The 20,301-nt window shown below is 36.4% G+C and overlaps 1 protein-coding gene and 1 non-coding gene across 2 annotated transcripts in view; both read left to right on the top strand.

Annotated features, from left to right (window-relative positions):
• The window catches only part of TMEM167A (transmembrane protein 167A), a 33,639-nt gene that overhangs the window by 4,095 nt on the left and 9,243 nt on the right, over nt 1-20,301 (top strand). The window contains exon 2 of the mRNA XM_022593390.3: nt 15,951-16,060. Coding sequence (XP_022449098.1) covers nt 15,951-16,060 — 110 coding nt within the window. The remainder of the gene's footprint in view (nt 1-15,950; nt 16,061-20,301) is intronic.
• On the top strand, nt 17,685-17,819 carry LOC115801644 (small nucleolar RNA U109). Its single transcript, XR_004021961.1, has one exon. It is a non-coding gene; the product is annotated as a small nucleolar RNA U109 (small nucleolar RNA).

Genomic DNA, 20,301 nt, shown 5'->3' with positions numbered 1-20,301 from the left:
TTTTGCAGGTTTTTCCATTTTGTCATTCTTATCTGACTGCATGATCGGAGTACTTTTTTCATAGCAGAATTTGCACTTTTCCTTCAGAATAGTGTCTCTTATCAATAATTTATCAAGGACATGTGAGGCATTTACATCTTCATTTTCTTAAGTCTGTTAATCATAGTTATATGTATGCTTTCTCTTGTTAATACCTGTGACACTCTTGTTGCTTCATATTTAGATGTGAGGTGTCCATAAAATAGCTCAAATTAAGCAGCACAAATATAGCAAATGCACTCTAGGTACCATGACAATGAGATGAAAATAGGCACAAATGACCACCAATGTTGCCAGTGGAGAACAGAGTTGAGGTGCAAAAGAAAATGTTAATATTTCTGTGTGTTATTAGAAATCTTTTCAATCACCTGTGGTCACTTATCTTGGGCACACGGGGTGTTGGGTGTCTTTGCACATTCACATATTACCTTACATTTGTCCCTGTATTTCCACGTTCTCCATTTTAAGAGATAATAGTGGTGCATATGAATTTACAAGTAGAAACTAGTTGGGAAATGCTGACCTGACCTAGATTTGTAAATGATAAAATGCTGACCCATTTTTCAAGTGCTGTATAATTTCTATCACAATTAGGTCAGGAATGTCATTTCTGGGTTTCCTTCCACCTCCAGAAAGGGATCAATGACTTTAGTTTTGTGTAAAAACTGTAGGTTTTTTAAAAAGTAAAATTGTTAGTGTTTGGAGTTTTAAAAAATTTTGGTATTCAGTTAAACTGGAAGAATTAGTTAATTTGTCAGTAAAAATGTATTTCCCACATAGTCAACATTTGAAGCTCCCAGACAGTGTTATGCATAAAAACGGGCCTTAATCAATACATTAGTTAAATAATTTGTGTTGCTAATCCTAAAAATAAGTAAATAAGCTCCGTGAAGCTCAAGTGATCCAGGACTAATGAATATACTGGAGGCTTAGTCGAAGTCTTTTCTGCAGATTAAGTACAGTTAGCAACCAGTAATTTAGCATCTTGGGCAGAGCACTGTTTAGCATATCAATATGTGTATTTCTTCTGCTTTTCTCAATGTTTCCTTCTTTGTTATGTTCTGTTGCTTGGATCTTTTCCCTGTCTTTTCCTCTATTCCTAATGTTTTGGGTATTCTTTTACTTAGACGCATTTTTATTTATACAACTAAAAACAAAACTCTGTATTGAATTCTTGCCCTTATATCCATACTTAATATAGTTTTAACGTTCAGGAATGACTCTGAAAATAAGAAATTATATCTTTATAGGTAAAATGATAGAAATTGAATCTGAAATAAACATTCCTAACTTTTCAAATTGACTTGAGAATAGAGAATTTTAAAGAGATGTGTCAACACTAGAGGTTATTTCATGTTTGGAAACTAAGCTTTGCATTGACCAATCTCTATCTTTCATTGATGAACAGTTTGATCTAGTGGTGACCAACTGAAAGTCTGAATTATTTTTATTTCAGTGGCCTAACAATTTGCGATTTACTTCAGATTGATTATACAAAATGACTAAGTCATTAAGTGTATTTCCTCTGGTTTGGATAAGTTAGTTTAGTACAGTGATTTGAAGCATATCAGAAGCTCTAATCAGCTAGGAGTAGTATGATCGGTCTGGAATATGGAGGGCTAGTAAAAGGGGCCTTTGGAGAAAAAAAGTTTGGGATTTTCATTGCCAGTTAGGGTCAGGGCAGGGCTCCTGTATTCCAGGACCCCAAAGGTTACCATTCTGATTGTATTTGAGGATGTGCTCCAGATGTTGCTACAGGCAGCCCTGAGTCTAGGGAATGTTATTGGATACCTCTTTATAAAAAGGAAATGTAGGTGTGGTAGACAATGCCCCTCTCCCCAACCCCGTTTAAAAAAAAAAACATCAAAAAAAAACACTGTGAATATGTTATCTTACTTGACACAAGGGACTTTGCATGTGTGATTAAGTTAAGAATTTTGGAATGGGAAGATTATCTTGAATTATGGGGAGACAGGGCAGTTTATTCACAAGGATCCTTGTAAGAGGGAGGCGGGACAGTCATAACAAAAGTTGTCAAGGTCAGAGTGATCAGGAAGTCACAAAGCTAAGGAATCAGGCAGCCTTTAGAAGCTGGAAAAGGCAAGAAAAGAGATTCTTCCCTACAGCCTCCAGAAGAAACAAGTTGTCTTGTGTTTTATAACTCCTTAGTTCCAATGTGTGTTATTTAATGTTTAATAGTTAGCTAAATTTATTAAACTGAATAGCGTGCCATTGTATACTCCCTGGCATTGTCACAGGGTGTACTCGATGAAAATTAGGTAAACCTTAGGTTTGAGAACTATTTGAGGTCCAAGAATTTTCTGCCAGCCAGCTTGCCTACTCAGGCATCCAGAACTCTTGAGGATGTCTCTCTTACAAATTAAGTGGACTCAGAAAAACATACACTGTCCCATATGCAGGCACCTCGAGGCTGGCTGCTCAATTGAACTTTCTCCGAATTCCAGTTAGTGATAAAAGATTTGGATGCTGAGGAGAAATTCTCTCAGACCTTTATTTTACCCTACAGCCCGGTCCTTTACCATAAACATAAATATATTTGCCTCTTCATTCTGAATTTTCCAAAATATCATTGACAAATAAATATAAATGCAGAGCAATGTGTGGAGGTTTCTCTTAAATAAAGAAAACATAGCATGCATTGTTAATTTGTAATCTAAGTGTGCTTTTGAATTTGTTAAAATGTTCTCTTGTATTTGTTAAAATGTTCATTATTTGCAATTGTTGTCAAGTTCCTGTTATTTCAGCATTTTTCAGTGACTACTGTGCACTATTTTGTTTAATAGGCACAGGGGACTGCTAAGAACCTCAGTAAAATAGAGGAGACAATTACACTACAATTTGGTGGGTGGCAGGTATGTGTGTAACACATAGGTGTACAAAGATCCAGACTCCGCTTGGTGTGGAGAGTAGGGACAAGGAACACTTTTCAGAAGAGATGACTCTTGAGTTGAGACCAGAAGGTTGAAAAAAATAGATAGCATGTACAAAAACACAGAGTACCTTGAAAAAGGTTGCATGATTTGAAGGATCTGAGAAAAAAACATAGTAAATGAATTTTACTTCCCTTATCACCTTTTTTTAATCATCTTTCCCTCTATATTGTGATCGAATATGTTTGCTTGCTTCTTAGCTTCCTCCCTTCCCTTTAATAACATTTTCATATTGAAAATCTCAATTATTTTTCTAAAGAACAGTAACATCTGTTTCCTTTAACTCTGAGACTAAAATTTTATCAGTCGGCAACAGATGCTAAGCATTAAGAGGAATGCTTTGGTAGGCTAAGCAGTGGTAGGCTAATGTCCGTGAGCTTGAAACACTCTTGACCAGAGACTGAGTATAAAAGACTGTACCACCTAAGATTATTTGTTTAAATTTAAGGGTCTATAAACCCCAGGAACAAAGTTGTATGTATCATATAGTGCATACTTCTAAATGGTTTTCAGTTGTAAACGGTTTCACACACAGATAGATGTATATATATATACCCCACTTCTTTAATAATAGTATGTTTTTAAGTGCCTCTTAAAAATCTTTTATTTTGAAAAAATTCAAACATACAAAGGAAGAAAGAAGAGTGTAACTAAGTCTCAGATACTTAGCATTTCATCATCAGCCCCACGCCTCCCACCATACACACTGGATTATTTAGAAACCAATCCCAGACATTTCATTTAAGCATGTTTCTTTAACAAGACATTAAAGGAATAAAAAAAAGTATACGTTGCAAAATCATGAATTTAGATACTCCATTAGGAAGATGATAAACCTACTTTGCAAATTTCTTTTCCAACCACTTAACTAAGTGAATCCTTTGCTTAAAACAATAAGTCTGCTCATTATTCCCTGAACTTGCGAATTCCTGATTCTGTGGGGACGTTTTCCATGCTTTTGTCTCCTCTGGAGCTTGCTCTCTATTCTTTGCCATGTGATTGAGCCCTTTAAGGCTTGACTCAGTTCCTGCCTTCTCCTTGAAGATTCTCCTGACTTTTCTTTGGGAAAATGGCCGTTTTTCCTTTCTTTTTCTTTTTTTGTGAGCATTGCTGAGTTATCATTTACATATGCTATGAGTTGCTATTGAGTTTTTAAAGTTTAATATTCTAACTCGATTATAACTGCTGTGTGCTACAGTTGTCCCATGTATAAAAGAAGGATATTAATAACAACTGCCTCAAATATGAGGATAAATAGGATAACCAAAAAAAAAACAATTCCGTGAATATCAGTTATTTTTGTTGTCAGCTATAAACTGAAAAGAAGGAATCATGCTATGTCCTTTTCTTAAATTTAATATTTATTTTATATTGGGGTACAGTTGATTTACAATGTTGTGTTAGTTTCAGGTGTACAGCAAAGTGATTCAGTTATACATGTACATATATCCATTCTTCTCAGATTCTTTTCCCATATAGATTATTACAGAATATTGAGTAGAGTTCCTAGTGCTTTACAGTAGGTCTTTCTTGATTATCTATTTTATACATAGTAGTGTGTGTATATTAATCCCCAACTCCTAATTTATCCCTCCCCCCGACCTCTCCCCTTTAGTAACCATAAGTTTGTTTTCAAAGTCTGTGAGTCTGTTTCTGTTTTGTAAATAAGTTCATTTGTATCATCTTTTTAGATTCCATGTATAAGTGATACTATAATATTTTTCTTTCTCTGTCTGACTTACTTCACTTAGTATGATAATCTCTAGGCCCATCTATGTTGCCGCAAATGGCATTATTTCATTCTTTTTTATGGCTGAGTAATATTCCATTATATATATATGTACCACATCTTCTTTATCCATTCTTCTGTTGGTGGATGTTCAGGTTGGGAGATTAATCCCTTGTCAGTCACTTGATTTGCAAATATTTTCTGCCATTCTGTGGGTTGTCTTTTCGTTTTGTTTATGGTTTCCTTTGCTGTGCAAAAGCTTTTAAGTTTAATTAGGTCCCGTTTGCTTATTTTTGTATTTATTTGCATTACTCTAGGAGTTGGATCCAAAAAGATATTGCTGTGATTTATGTCAGAGTGTTTTGCCTATGTTTTCCTCTAAGACTTTATAGTGTCTGGCCTTACCTTTAGGTCTTTAATCCATTTTGAGTTTATTTTTGTGTATGGTGTTAGGGAATGTTCTAATTTCATTCTTTTACATGTAGTTGTCCAGTTTTCCCAGCACCGCTTATTGAAGAGACTGTCTTTTCTCCATTGTGTATTCTTGCCTCCTTTGTCATAGATTAGGTGACCATAGGTGCATGAGTTTATCTCTGGGCTTTCTATCCTGTTCCATTGATCTATATTTGTTTTTGTGCCAGTACCATACTGTTTTGTTGACTAGCTTTGTAGTAGAGTCTGAAGTTAGGGAGCCTCATTCCTCCAGCTCTGTTTCTTTCTCAAGATTGCTTTGAATATTCAGGGTCTTTGTGTCTCCATACATATTTTAAGATTTTTTGTTCTACTTCTGTGAAAAATGGCATTGGTAATTTGATAGGGATTGCATTGAATCTATAGATGGCCTTGGGTATTATAGTCATTTTGAAAATATTGATTCTTCCAATCCAAGAACATAGTATATCTTTCCATTTGTTTGTGTCATCTTTAGTTTATTTCATCAGAGTCTTGTAGGTTTCAGAATACAGGTCTTTTGCCTCCTTAGCTAGGTTTATTCCTAGGTGTTTTATTCTTTTGGATACGATGGTAAATGGGATTGTTTCCTTAATTTCTCTTTCTGATCTTTCGTTATTAGTGTATAGGAATGCACCTGGTGGGTAAGGTTGGTCCAGGGGTCTGTGCAGGCCTTCTGGTTGAAGGGACTGGTGCCTGCCTACTGTTGTGTGGAGCCGGGTCTTGTCCCTCTGGTGGGCAGGGCCGTGTCGAGGGATGTGTTTAGAGGTGGCTGTGAGCTCAGTAAGGCTTTAGGCAGCCTGTGTGTTGATGGGTGGGGCTGTGTTCCCACCCTGTTGGTTGTTTGGCCTGAGGCATCCCAGCTCTGGAGCCTGCAGGCCATTGGGTGAGGCCAACATGGCAGCCAGTGGGTATTCCCTGGGCCTCCACCAGCACTGTCCTTGCCCCCACAGCCACTCCCTGCCTCCCCAGGAGACCCTCCAATCCCCATAAGTAGGTCTGACCCAGGCTCCTACGGAGTCACTGCTTTGTCCAGGGTCCCAGTGCACATGAAACCTTGTGTTTGCCCTCCAAGAGTCGAGTCCTGTCCCCCAGTCCTGTGGAGTTCCTACATTAAAGCTGCACTGGCTTTACATTAAAGTGCTCTGGGGGGTGCTCTTCCCACTGCCAGACCCCCAGACTGGGGAGCCTGACGTGGGGCTTAGAACTCTCACTCCTGTGGGAGAACCTCTGCAATATAAGTATTTTCCTGTTTGTGGGTCGCCCACCTGCCAAAAGCACCTCTCCTACTGTCTCGTTGTGGCTTCTTCATCTTTGGATGTAGAATATCTTTTTTGGTAGATTGGAGTCTTTTCTGTCAATGGTTGTTCAGCAGTTTGTTGCGATTTTGGTGTTTTCGTGAGAGTACATGAGTTCAAGTCCTTCTACTCCGCCATCTTGTCTCCTGTCTTGCTATGTACTTTTTTTAATCCAGTGTCTACCCTCATGCTCCAGACAAAGTAGATATCAAATACATGTTTAGTTATGTTGGCTAGGAGGAAACCTGTGCTTTATATTTCATTAGATTATTATCAAATACTATTCATTGACGAATTCATATACATGTTCAAAATATGACCTTTAAAAATAAGCATTGTGAGATACTATGATTTCTCTCTAGAGTTGATCACCATTTCTTTTATTGATTTATTTCAAGTTTAAAAATATATATTACTTGCTTTCACAGATGCAAGGTTAAAATCCAGTTCAATTAAAAACAAGACATATTAAACTTTATCCTTATTATATCCATGAAGAAATGATTTGCACAGAGAACAGCTGTTAAAATAGTAATTACAAATCAATTTTACCTTGTTCAGACCATAATTGTAACACTTAGAAAATCTGAGAAATCCAGAAAAGTTGATAATTAGGTTGAAAACCTTCCAGTGATAATCACTTCATTGTCTTCTCTTTGCATAAAGGTTTACATAGCTACAGATACACCGATTGTGAAATTATGTTTTTCCATCACTTAGCATTGTACAGAAGCATTTTTTGGTTCTTAAAATATTGGCAAATAACATGTATAATTTTTTTAATGTTTTGAATAGTTAGTAAATAAAAATCATTAAATGTGTAAAAGGTTAAAAAATATTATGACAGTTTCTGATAGCTAATTCTTTTTTTAGGATCTCTTGGCTATTCTTGCTTACTTATTTTTCCATATGAATTTCAGTATCAGTTGTCTATTTCAACAAAAGTAACTTGTTGCAGTTGGGTTCATTTTAAATTTATAGATCAGCTTTACAGTATTGCCTTTCAATATAAGAACCTGACATACACTCCATTCTACTTTTGTATGCTTCAGTATGTTTTAAGGCTTTGTCAATTGGTCTTTGATGCCAATATTACAGATTTCTTGTTAAGATTATTCCTATATATTTTAGCGTTTTGTTCTAATTGCTGTTATAAATGAAGTCCTTTTTTTCCATTTTGTTTCTCAACTGGTTGATATTGTAATTTTGATGATTGTTGATTTAAGTATTTTAAATATGTGCCTAGCCACCTTACTCAGTTTTAATTCCGTTATGGTCTGTAATCATTTTTCACTAGATTCTTTTGGGCTTTTCAGGTAACGCTTTATATTTGCAAGTAACAATTTCACCTTAAAATATTTTTTTTTTATAACTCTTATTTTTTGTCTAACTCCTGACTTTACAAGAAATACTTTTTTTTTAATTGAAGTATAGTTGATTTACAATATTCTGTTAGTTTCTGGTGTTCAGCAAAGTGATTCAGATATATTTTTTTCAGATTCTTTTCCATTACAGGTTATTACAAGATATTGAATATAGTTCCCTTTGCTATACAATAAACCTTATTGCTTATCTCTTTTATGTATAATAGTTTACATCTGCTAATCCCATACTCCTAATTTATCCCTCCCCATGTCCCTTTGCCCTTTGGTAACCATAAGTTTGTTTTCTGTGTCTCTGAGTCTATCTCTGTTTTGTATATAGATTCATTTGTATTATGTTTTAGATTCCACGTATAAATGATGTCATATGATATTTGTCTTTAACTTACTTCACTTAGTGTGATATTCTCTAGGTTCATCCATGTTGCTGCAAATGGCAGTATTTCATTCTTTTTGTGGCTGAGTGATATTCCATTATGTGTTTGTGTGTGTGTGTGTGTGTGTGTGTGTGTGTGTGTATGTATGACATCTTCTTAAACCAATCCACTGTTGTTGGGCACTTGACTAGTTTTCATTGCTTGGCTATTGTAAATAGTGCTGCTATGAACACTGGGGTGCATCTATCTTTTCAAATTGGAGTTTCCATCTTTTCCAGATATATGCCTAGGAGTAGGATTGCTGGATCATATGATAGCTCTATTTTTCCTTTTTTAAGGAACCTCCATACTGTTTTCCATAGTGGCTGCACCAATTTACATTCCCACAAACAGAATAGGAGGGTTCCCTTTTCTCCACACCCTCTCCAGCATTTGTTATTTGTGGACTTTTTGATGACAGCCATTCTGATGGGTGTGAGGTGATATCTCATTGTGGTTTGGATTTGCATTTTTCTAATTAGTGATGTTGAGCATTTTTTCATATGCCTGTTGGCCATCTGAATGTCTTCTTTGGAGAGATGTCTATTTAGTTTTAGGTCTTCTGCTCATTTTTTGATTGGGTTGTTTTTTTCATATTGAGTTGTATGAGCTGTTTGTGTATTTTGGATATTATCTATCCCCTTGTAGGTCTCATCCATTGCAAATATTTTCTCCCATTCCATAAGTGGTCTTTTCATTTTGTTGATGGTTTCCTTGGCTGTGTAATAACTTTTTAAGTTTGATTAGGTCCCATTTGTTTGTTTTGCTTTCATTTCTTTTGCCGTGGGAAACTGATCTAAAAAAAATATTGCTACAATTTATATCTGAGAATGTTTTGCCAATGTTTTCTTCTTGGAGTTATGGTGTCATGTCTTGTATTTAGGTCTTTAATCCATTTGGAGTTTGTATATGGTGTGAGGGAACATTCTAGTTTCATTGATTTATGTGTAGCTGTCTGGCTTTCCCAACAACACTTGTTGAAGAGACTGTCTTTTCTCCATTATATATTCTTGCTTCCTTTGTTCTGGATTAATTGACCGTAGGTGTGTGGTTTTATTTCTGGGCTCTCTGTTTTATTTCTGGGCTCTCTGTTCTATCCATTGATATGTATGTTTGTTTTTGTGCCAGTACCATGCTGTTTTGATTACTGTAGCTTTGTGTACTATTGTCTGAAGTCTGGAAGTGTTATGTCTCCAGTTTTGTCCTTTTTCCTCAGTATTGCTTTGGCAATTCTGGGAATTATGTGGTTCTACGTAAATTTTAGGGTTATTTGTTCTAGTTCTGTGAAAAATGTCATGGGTGTTTTGATAGGGATTGCATTAAATTTGTAGATTGCTTTGGGTAGTATGGCCATTTTAACAATGTTAATTCTTCCAATCCAGGAGCATGGGACATCTTTCCATTTCTTTGAGTTATCTTCAGTTTTCTTTATCAGTGTTTTATAGTTTTCAGCATATAGGTCTTTCACCTCCTTGGATAAATTTATTTTTAGGGTTTTCTTTTTGAGATGATTTTAAACGAGATTGTTTTTTTACTTTCTCTTTCTGATGGTTCATTGTTAGTGTAAAGAAAAGCAACGAAGAGAAAAAAAAAGCAACAGCTTTCTGTATATTAATCTTGTATCCTGCTACCTTGCTGAATTCATTTATTCTGCTTTTTTTTTTTTTTTGCGGTATGCGGGCCTCTCACTGTTGTGGCCTCTCCCATTGCGGAGCACAGGCTCCGGACATGCACGCTCAGCGGCTATGGCTCACAGGCCTAGCCGCTTCACGGTATGTGGGATCTTCCCGGACCGGGGCACGAACCTGTGTCCTGGACCTGCATTGGCAGGCGGACTCTCAACCACTGCACCACAAGGGAAGCCCCATTTATTCTGCTAATTTTTGTGTGGAGACTTAGGGTTCTCTGAATAGAGTATCATATCATCTGCAAACAGAGACAGTTTTACTCTTCCTTTTCAATTTGGATACCTTTTCTTTTCCTTGTCTGATTGCTGTGGCTAAGATTTTCAATACTGTGCTGAATAGAATTGGTGAGAGTGTGCATCCTTGTCTTGTTCCTGAATTTAGTGGGATGGCTTTTAGCTTTTCAGGGTTGAGTATTGTTGGCTGTGGGTTTGTCATAAATGGCTTTTATTGTGTTCAGATATGTTTCATCTGTATCTACTTTCACAAGAGTTTTTATTATGAATGGATGTTGAATTTTGTTTGCTTTTTCTATATGTATTGAGATGATCGTGTGATTTTTATTCATCCATTTGCTAATGTGGTATATCACATTGAGTGATTTGTGGATATTGATAAATACTTGCATCCTTGCGATAAATCCCCCTTGATCATGGTGTATGATCCTTTTAATGTATTGTTGGATTCGGTTTGCTAACATTTTGAGTATTTCTGTATCTATATTCATCAAAGGTATTGGCCTATAGTTTTCTGTTTTTGTAGTGTCTTTGGCTTTGGTAACAAGGTGATAGTGGCTTCATAGAATGAATTTGGTAGAGTTCTCTCCTCTTCAACCTTTTGGACCAGTTTGAGAAGGATAGGTTTAAGTTTTTTCTAGGTTAGGTAGAAATTCCCAGTGAAGCCATCCAGTCCTGGACTTTTGTTTGCAGGGAGTATTTTCTTACAGGTTCTATTTCACTCTGATCATTCTGTTAAAATTATGTTTCTTCTTGACTCAATTTTGGCAGGCTGTGTGTTTCTAGAAACTAGTCCATTTCTTCTGGGTTGTCCAATTTCTTGGCATATAATTGTTCATAGTATTGTCTTATGATTTTTTATATTTCTGTGGTGTCAATTGTTATTTCTCCTTTTTCATTTCTTATTTTGTTTATTTGGGCCCACTCTTTTCTTCTTGGTGAGCCTGGCTAGAGTTTGTAGATTTTGTTTATCTTTTCGGAAAACCAGCTCTTCGTTTTACTGATCTTTTCTGTTAGTTTGGGTTTTTTTTAATCTTTATTTCTTCTCTCATCTTTATTTCCTTCCTTCTGCTCACTTTGGGTTTTGTTTGTTCTTTTCTAATTCCTTTAGGTAGTAGGTTAGGTTGTTTATTTGAGATTTTTCTTGTTTCTTGAGGAAGACCTGTCCTGCTATGAACTTCTTCTTAGAACCACTTTTGCTGCGTCCCATAGATTGTGTAAGGTTATGTTTTTATTGTCATTTGTCTCAAGGTATTTTCTGATTTTTTTTCTTTTATTTCATCCTTTACCCATTGGTTTTTTTAGTAGCATGTTGTTTAGTCTCCATATGTTTGTTCTTTTCCCATTTTTCTTCCTGTGGTTGATGTCTAGTTTCATACCATTGTGGTCAGAAAAGATACTTAAAATAATTTCTATGCTCTTAAATTTGTTGAGGCTTGTTTTGTGACCCAGTATGTGGTCTATCCTAGAGAATGTTCCATGTACGCTTGAAAAAAAATGTGTATTCTGGTTTTCTGGGATGTAGTGTCTTGTAGATGTCAATTAAGTCCAACTGGTCTATTGTGTCATTTAGGACATCTGTTTTCTTACTGATTTTCTGTCTGGAAGATCTGTCCATTGATGTCAGTGGGATGTTAAAGTCTCCTACTATTATTGTATTTCTGCCAGTTTCTCCCTCTATGTCTGTTAGTATTCTATTGATATATATTTAGGTGCTTATACCAGGTGCATATATGTTAATGAGTGTAATATCCTCTAATTGTATTGATCCCTTTATCATTGTATAATGTCCTTCTTTTTCTTTATGGACTTTAAGTCTACTTTGTCTGATATGATTATTGCTACCACCACTTTACTGTCATTTCCATTTGCCTGAAATATTTTTTTCCATTTCCTCACTTTCAGTCTATGTGTCACCTTAGCCCTGAAGTGAGTCTCTTGTAGGTAGCATATTGTAGGTTCTTATTTTTTATCTAATCTGCCACTCTGTGTCTTTTGATCAGGTCATTTAGTCTATTGACATTTAAAGTAGTTATTGATGGGTATGTGCTTATTGCCAGTTAATTTTGTACTTTGTTGGTTTCTTCTTCTGCTTTTTCCTTTTGTGGTTTGATGGTTTTCTTTCGTATTATGCTTGAGTTCCTTTCTTTTTGAATCTATCGTATGTTTTTTATTTTGTGGTTAACTGGGTTTTCAAGTATGTTGACTATAACTATCTCTACTTGCTTTTACAATTTTTGTTGTTTTTGTTTTTGTCTTTGCTGCATCGCATCTTCATTGCCGCACATGGGCTTTCTCTAGTTGCAGTGAGCAGGGGCTACTCTTTGTTGCGGTGCATGGGCTTCTCATTGCGGTGGATTCTCTTGTTACGGAGCACAGGCTCTAGGTGCGTGGGCTTCAGTAGTTGTGGCATGCAGGCTCAGTAGTTGTGCCTCGCGGGCTCTAGAGCGCAGGCTGAGTAGTTATGGCACACAGACTTAGTTGCTCCACAGCATGTAGGATCTTCCTGGATCAGGGATTGAACCTGTGTCCCCTGCATTGGCAGGTGGATTCTTAACCACTTTGCCACCAGGGAAGTCCCTTCTTGTTTTTAATCAATGTAATGTCTTATTTAAATGATCTTCAATCCTTTTATATATTTGCCTTTCCTATTGTAATTTTCACTTTCGTATAAATTCTTGCTCCTTTTCTCTTTTGAGGAGACCTTAGGGTAGGTTTAGTATTGCTGTATTCTTTTAGTTTTTACTTGTCTGAGAAATTCTTTATCTCTCCTTCTATTCTAAATGATATCCTTGCTGGGTAAAGTATGTTGCAGGTTTTTCCCTTTCTGGACTTTGAGTATATCATGCCACTTCCTTCTGGTTTGCAATTTTCTGCAGAGAATTCATCCAGCTGATAGCCTGATAGGGATTCCCTTGTATATAGCTCTTTGTTTTTCTCTTGCTGCCTTTAGAGTTCTTTGTTTTTAACTTTTGCCATTTTAATTATGATATGTCTTGGGATAGGTCTGTTTGGGTTCATCTTTTTGGGGACCTTCTGTGCTTCCTGTACCTGGATATCTATTTCTTTCTTTTGGCTTGGGAAATTTTTAGCCCTAATTTCCTCAAATAAATTTTCAATCCCCTTTTACCTCTCTTCTTCTGAGACCACTGTAATGTGAACATTGGTATGGTTAATGTTATACCAGAAATCTTGTAAGTTGTTTTCATTTTTTAATTTTGTTTTTCTTTAGCTGTTCTGATTGATTTCCATCTTTCTGTTCTCCAGATCACTTATTTGTTCTTCAGTGTTACTTAGTTTGCTGTTGATTGCTCTAGATTGGTTGTTATCTCAACACTTGAGTTGTCTAATTTTGATTGTTTCATCTTAGTAGTTTCTAGTTCCTTGTTACAGTGATCTGCATTTCTATTGATAATCTTAGTTCCTTTAGCATTTTCCTTATCTTCTTTTTGAACTCAGGGTCTAGGAGACTGGTGAGGTCTGCTTCATTTCTTTTAGGGGATGTCTGTCGTTCTTTTAATTGGGAGTAGCTCCTCTCCTTTTTCATTTTGCTTAACTTCTTCTGTCTGAATTTAGGAGAAACGTTTTCTACTGTGGTCTTGAAGGGGTGTTTTCAACGTGGGAGCATCATGTGTACTCTGTGTGAGTCCAGCATTTTTGGTGTGAGGGCTGGTTTTGGTATGAATGCCAGCCACCTCTTCTCCCCAGAGTCTGCTGGCTGTTATCCCCTTGATGGGGATGTGATTGGTGTTTTGGTGTCCAGGGCCTGCACTGGGTGTTAGGCAGAACCCCCTCATTGCTCCATGGCCTGTTGGAGTCAGGGCCTCCTCCCCAGTTGTTGGAGTAGAAGCCCTGAGGGTTGGATTTGATGAGGCTCCATTGCCCTTGAGTGCGTGCCCTGTCCCAAAGGAGGTGACCGCTGAAGCAGGTGAGGCTCATGTGGTCACGGTGAACCTATGTGCCTCCCATGCAGTCCAAAGTTGCTTCCCTTTTTCCATTGTGTTCGTCCTAGATGTAGTGCTAGGCAGTGATATGGAGTAGGCTGGCGCTGGGGGCCAGGGTGCTGTGGCTGCATGAATCGAGATGGTTGGGCTGCTGCCTGGGACCTTGACTGCCTCTGTGGCAGGCCTCTCCCAGGACCTGTCCACCCCAGATCCAACTCCAAGCAGAGGTGTGGGGTGGGCAGAACTGGAGCACTGAGTACTCCTCCCTAGAGGCTTTGTACCAGATACATGCCTTTCTGTGCTCCACCAGGTGCTGCTGACAAAGCCCAGACCCACCCCTTTTCCCCCCACCCCCGCCTTAGGAGTGCTGACATCGGAACAGTGCCTCTGTTGTTAGACCTGGACCACACCCCAGACCCTCAGTACTAGCTCCTTGCAGCTAAATGGAGTCTTTCCCTAGGGTTTGTCTGCCAAGATACACTGCTTAGCTGCTGTAGGTATTTGTAGCCCCACCAGATTCACACTGATTGGGAAGTGTGGTGAGGTACAGGTGCCAGCACCAGTCTCCCTTCACCGTGACTGTTAGCAAGCCAGTCTGCGCACACTCCTGTCAAGTAAAGTCCAGGCTTCTCTAGCCCCTCTGTCTGTCCCAGCAGGCAAGGGGCCTCCCTAAGCCTGCCTGTGTGGACCTTTTCTCCTTTACACTTCCCCCCCAGAGGCTCAGGTCCCATCCTGATGCCTTTTTTTTTTCTTTTCCTGTCCTACCTACTTACATGGAGGTCTTTCATGCAGCTTTGGTTATATAGGAGATCTTCTACCCATTTCCTATTGGTTTTCTGTGAGAATTGTTCCACGTGTAGATGAATTTTCGATGTGTTTGTTGGGGGAGGTGAGCTTCACATCCTCCTACTCTGCCATCGTGATTCCCCCTCGGGAAGTACTTCGGAATTTACTAAATAAGCATATTGCTGGCTACTGTGTGAGATTGATATATTTTAGCTACCTGTATATAATGGAAATGTTATTCTTTCTTATAGGTACAGTAGTATTCCTGCACTTTTTAAAAATTGTTTTATTTATTCAATCATCTCTTATTGGGCTCCCACTGTGCGGCTGGCACATAGGTGCTGGAGATTCAGAGTTGATAGACAATGTCCACTCTTCAGGGATGAGTATTGTGATAAACATGTAACAGTTTTCTTCAGGAACAGAATCCTGTGTTAAATTTTATTTTAATGGCTTTTAAAAAATCAGCAGTGAATGAGCAAGTGCTTTTCTTTCACCAAAATCTAATAGGCTAGTAGTATTAGTCAATAAATAGAACATGATTACTTAAATTTAAAGCATTCTTATTCTAAAAGAATTTCAGAATTGAAAGAAACTTGAGCCAGCATTGAGTCTGTCTCCCCATTCTCCACCCAGTTTTACTGATGTGAAACAGAGATTTAGAGAAGCCAATATTCAACTGAGGTCATATAACCAGCTTACTTGCAGAGCTTGGAGACCCCATGTCCTGCCTAGTAGTCTGGGATCCTAGAATATCTCTATTAATTATTGGTTAAGCTTTGGATTCATGACATTTTTGGTAGTGTTTTTAAGTTCTTGAATTTAGAATTTTTGTTGCATCTTCTGAATTCTTTAGCCCAAAGAATGGAGAGGAAAGTATGCTCTCAAAATACCTTGTGATTTTGCTTTTAAAGTGTTCTCAGACACATCTGTTTGCCTTTTTGAAGAAAAAAGTATGATTCTTAATATGAATTTGACATTTTTTACCTGTGCAGTTTATCTTCTGACATTAATTTTTCTTTTTCTCTTTTTAGTCTGCCATTTTCAATTTTCAGAGTCTGTTGACTGTAATCTTGCTGCTTATATGTACCTGTGCTTATATCCGATCCTTGGCACCCAGCCTCCTGGACAGGAATAAAACTGGGTATGTCACTAATAATGTCTAATCACCCAAATTAGTTCTTAGAGATATTGAATGTCAATTATTGAAAGTCATTAAATAATTTAATTCCTATATGTAATTTAGTTTATAATAACTTTTTACATTATTTTTTCCCTATTTTTAAAAATCCAAATCTTTATATTCACAGAAGCTTACTAAATAAAAATATAAATATCAGAAGTGACCTGAAATGTGTTGGACTGAAAAAAAAAGTGTATTTTAAAAGATGTGATAGATTTTTTTCTGAGATTGAAGCTACAATTTAGTACTTTCAAAGACAGTGTTTGGCCTTAGTATTTAATAGAATATTAGTAAAATTGGTTATCATATTTTGAAAGCATTAAACATCTTATAAGCACTGTGTCCATAAAAATAATAATACAGACATTGCCTCTTCATTCCCAGACTGGTCTAATCATACAGGCTCCTCATCTGTATCATAAAGCAAACATCTTTGGAGAAATTTATTTAGCTTACTTAAAAAAGTAATGAAAATTCAGTCTTGGGCATGTCACATCACTTTTAATTATATGTTCACACCCAAAAAAAATTTAAGCTTAATATGATACCACAAAGACTTAAATTTTTTAAGTGCCATGTTCCTAATACAGAAATACATATTGAGTTCAACCAGGACAAGTATGTATAAAAACAGAGACCATGTGGTGAAAACTATGCAGACTTTCTTTGCCTTACAGATTTATTTCTTGAATTCACAATTGTCTTTAATTCTTTTGTGGTAAGATCCTGTACCTCACTTAATCATCTTAAGAAATAATAGGATGAAATAGTAGAATACTTCACATAGGAATAATTATCTCCAGCACCTTTTTTGTTTTTGATGAAAGGAAAAGGGCCAAATTAAGATCCTGCAAGGTCAGACTCTGCTTTTCCACTAATAAAAAGCCCCTACAAGAGGCCAGGTAGTAGATACTCAAGCATGAGAGGAAATAATTCCCTTTTCTTCAACTCCCATTATATCTTTGGGGTCATAATTAACATTTATTCAAACATCCTATTATCTAAATCATTTGGCTTTTGTTACTATTCCTTTCTTTTTATTACATAGGTTTGTTTGAACATCTATAAAGATATAAATAGAACCCCTAACCAGTTTTGAATAATGAAAATCTATAATCCTGTTCCAGTAAACTGATTATCTGTCTCTATTGGCATGAGGGATTTTATTTAACCTACTGAAGGTGAAAATAGATGTTATTTGTCCATCAGTTTTTCTGACAATGCCTCACTTTCTTTGTAGACATTATCTTATCATCAGTCCACCTTTTTCTGTGAACTCAGCACTCAATACTTTGTCCCTTTGTTGAAATTATATAATCTTATTTGTTGCTTAGTTGTGCCTGAAGCCTTTCTACCCAGCCAGTTTTATTTCCTCCTACCCTTCCTCTGCAACCCCCAACGATTAACTTATAATTAAAGCATATGGTAGAATCCAGTAAACAGTATCATTGATCATTAGTTTAGATTTCTAATGTAATACATAATGTCTAATAAGAAATTTAAGTGTTTATGTCATTGAAGAATAATCTCATAGTGGCAGAACAGTGTATTTGTACTTTTCTGATGCTGCGACAAAAAAAGTAGATTGCATGTGGAAATGTCTGCTCCTCATTCCTTTGGAAGCAGGAACACATCCATAACATGCTACATTAAAAAAGGAGTTCTCAGGGCTGCCAACCTTACAGTAGAGGTTGAGTAGTAGTATATTTCTCCTACATGAAAACCAAAGAAATAACACGCCTATTTTCACATTTTAAAATATATAATGATATAGTCAACTGTTTCAAAGCTTTTTTTAAAAATTTTGCTTCTATTTATATAATGTTAAGCCCCTTTTATTTTGACTTGTACATATGAAGTATTTTCTGTAGAAGAAATTTTTACTGGTCATTGTTCTGTTGTAATACGTATTTTTATGAGACTCAAAATAAGCTTTCCAGGCTTCCCTGGTTGGCGCAGTGGTTGAGCGTCCACCTGCCGATGCAGGGGACACGGGTTCATGCCCCAGTCCGGGAGGATCCCACATGCTGCGGAGTGGCTGGGCCCGTGAGCCATGGCCGCTGGTCCTGCACATCCGGAGCCTGTGCTCCGCAGCAGGAGAGGCCACAACAGTGAGAGGCCCACGTACCGCAAAAAAAAAAAAAAAAAAGCTTTCCTTTCATTATAGTGAGTATTCCATGCTAAAGTGAAGATAATCTGGACCAATTAGATAAAATGAGTTCTTGATAACTTCACTGTTGAAAATAACAAATTAATTTTTTGCTGCTTCAAATAATATAGAACTAAAAAGCAGCAAAGAAAGATTGCTACTTTGTCTTGCTTCGTATTTTCATAGACTTAATAGTTTTATCAGCAGATAGACTTATTGGCTTATATCCTTAGAAACTAAGCAGCATATCTGCATTGGTTTTTACCAGCTAATAAAGTTCCTTTTAGCATTTGGGATATTACAGAAATGTCTAGGTAGGGAAATACGTGAAAAAGGCCAAAGCAGTACCAATTAATCTCTTAAGTTGCCAAGTTGGGAAATTTTTTTCATTTAAATAGCTTTCAATATGCTAAGTGTGTTATACCAATTTCCTAATGAGGCTTTTAGTTATTTCTAGACTATAAGACCTGAAAAGACCTTGACTGTGGTCACGTGGTTTCAGATTATTCTGTGGGGCCCTAAGCTTTACAGAGAGGAACTTCAGGTGTCCTGCCTCTGAGTACCTCAGCCAGAGGAGCTTTAAGTCAATAATGCATTTTATAATCAATAGACTTTTAGAATCAAGCATCCAGGGCTTTGCAGATCACTAACCAGTTGTCTTTCATTTTTTGATGAAATGTAAGCCAATGTAAGTGATACCTGGAGTCATGTCACATACACCTTTAGCCTGTGTAATACTGAACACAGTGCATGTTAATCACTATTCTAAAGACTTTCTGTGTAATAACTCATTTAATCCTTGTAACAACCCTATGAGGATGAGATAAAGAGAAAAGAGGTAAAATAACTTGCCCACAGTTATGCAACCAATTAAGTAGGATTGAACTTAGGCACAATCTAGCCCTGATCCTTTGCTTTCAAGAGTGCTTATGATTTTTGTCCTTTTTATTCCTATAAGAAGAAAATTGTTTCACCTGTCAGAATGCCCATCCCTCACAATAAACTTGTATTTTTGCCCGTTTCATTTAGTCTGTACTAAGAGACTTCTTGCTTTGATGTCAGGAACTCACTGTATACTTCAAAGGAGGAAAGTGTATAGAACTTGATTGAATCAGCATTTTCTTTCAGTCTTAACCATTCAAATACAATGATTCATTGCCAGCCATCTCTTTGGGCAAAAAAAAAAAATTATAAATTTCCCTGTAATTTAAACATTATGATTTTCTTATCCCAATCCTAATAAGTAATGTTAATTTATCTTGATTTGTAACCATGTGTAACACTTTATAATTCTGTTCTTTTGTCACACCAACAAAATAGTTGTCTACAATGTGTGTTTTTCTCCAAATATCTCTATTCATTGAATGACTTGTCCTTTTTTTTGAGCTGGTATTTTTTAATGCATGCAAAATAAGTGATATATCCATATAATATGTATTCATAATATATTCATTCATAGAATTGAAATGGACATTAGTCTAATTTTTCTTATTTCCAGAGTATATGTGTTTTAAATGGCATATTTAGTTAATTGCATATACAATTATATGAAACTAGGGTTTTCCACTTACATTGAAATATATATGTTGAAATATATTGAATATATTACACTGAAATATAGGCTCATATTTTTGTATTCCTCCTTATTTAATGTTATAGTTATGCTATCATTGGAGTTCATGATTATAGATCATTTAAATAAAGAACTATATTCAGTAAGAAGTAAGTTTATTCAGTATGAGAGTTTTATTTTTTAATGTCAAAATTTATCCAGAACCAACTGTTCCCATTTACTGTTTTCTCAAAGTTAACATTTATTTAAATGGGCATATGTATTTTCTGCTTTTGAAGGTAAAGCACTTGAAGTTGACGGAATCAATCTTCTAATAGTAAGCTCTGGTGCAAATTTTTGCCACTCTCACATTAATTTACCTTGGGCTTAACCTGTGAGACAACATATGTTCAGTTTCTGACAGTTTCTATACATTGATGGTTGATAAGCTATTATTGTGTCCTACTTTTCTCCATAAGTGGTGGCTCAACATCAACTACA

This window comes from Delphinapterus leucas, chromosome 3 (assembly GCF_059928025.1).
Source record: "Delphinapterus leucas isolate spDelLeu-1000000601 "Yukka" chromosome 3, BTC_Dleu_Yukka2, whole genome shotgun sequence".
Lineage (NCBI taxonomy): Eukaryota > Metazoa > Chordata > Mammalia > Artiodactyla > Monodontidae > Delphinapterus > Delphinapterus leucas.
Note: the sequence above shows the minus strand (reverse complement) of the source record. Positions and strands in the feature narration are given on the sequence as shown.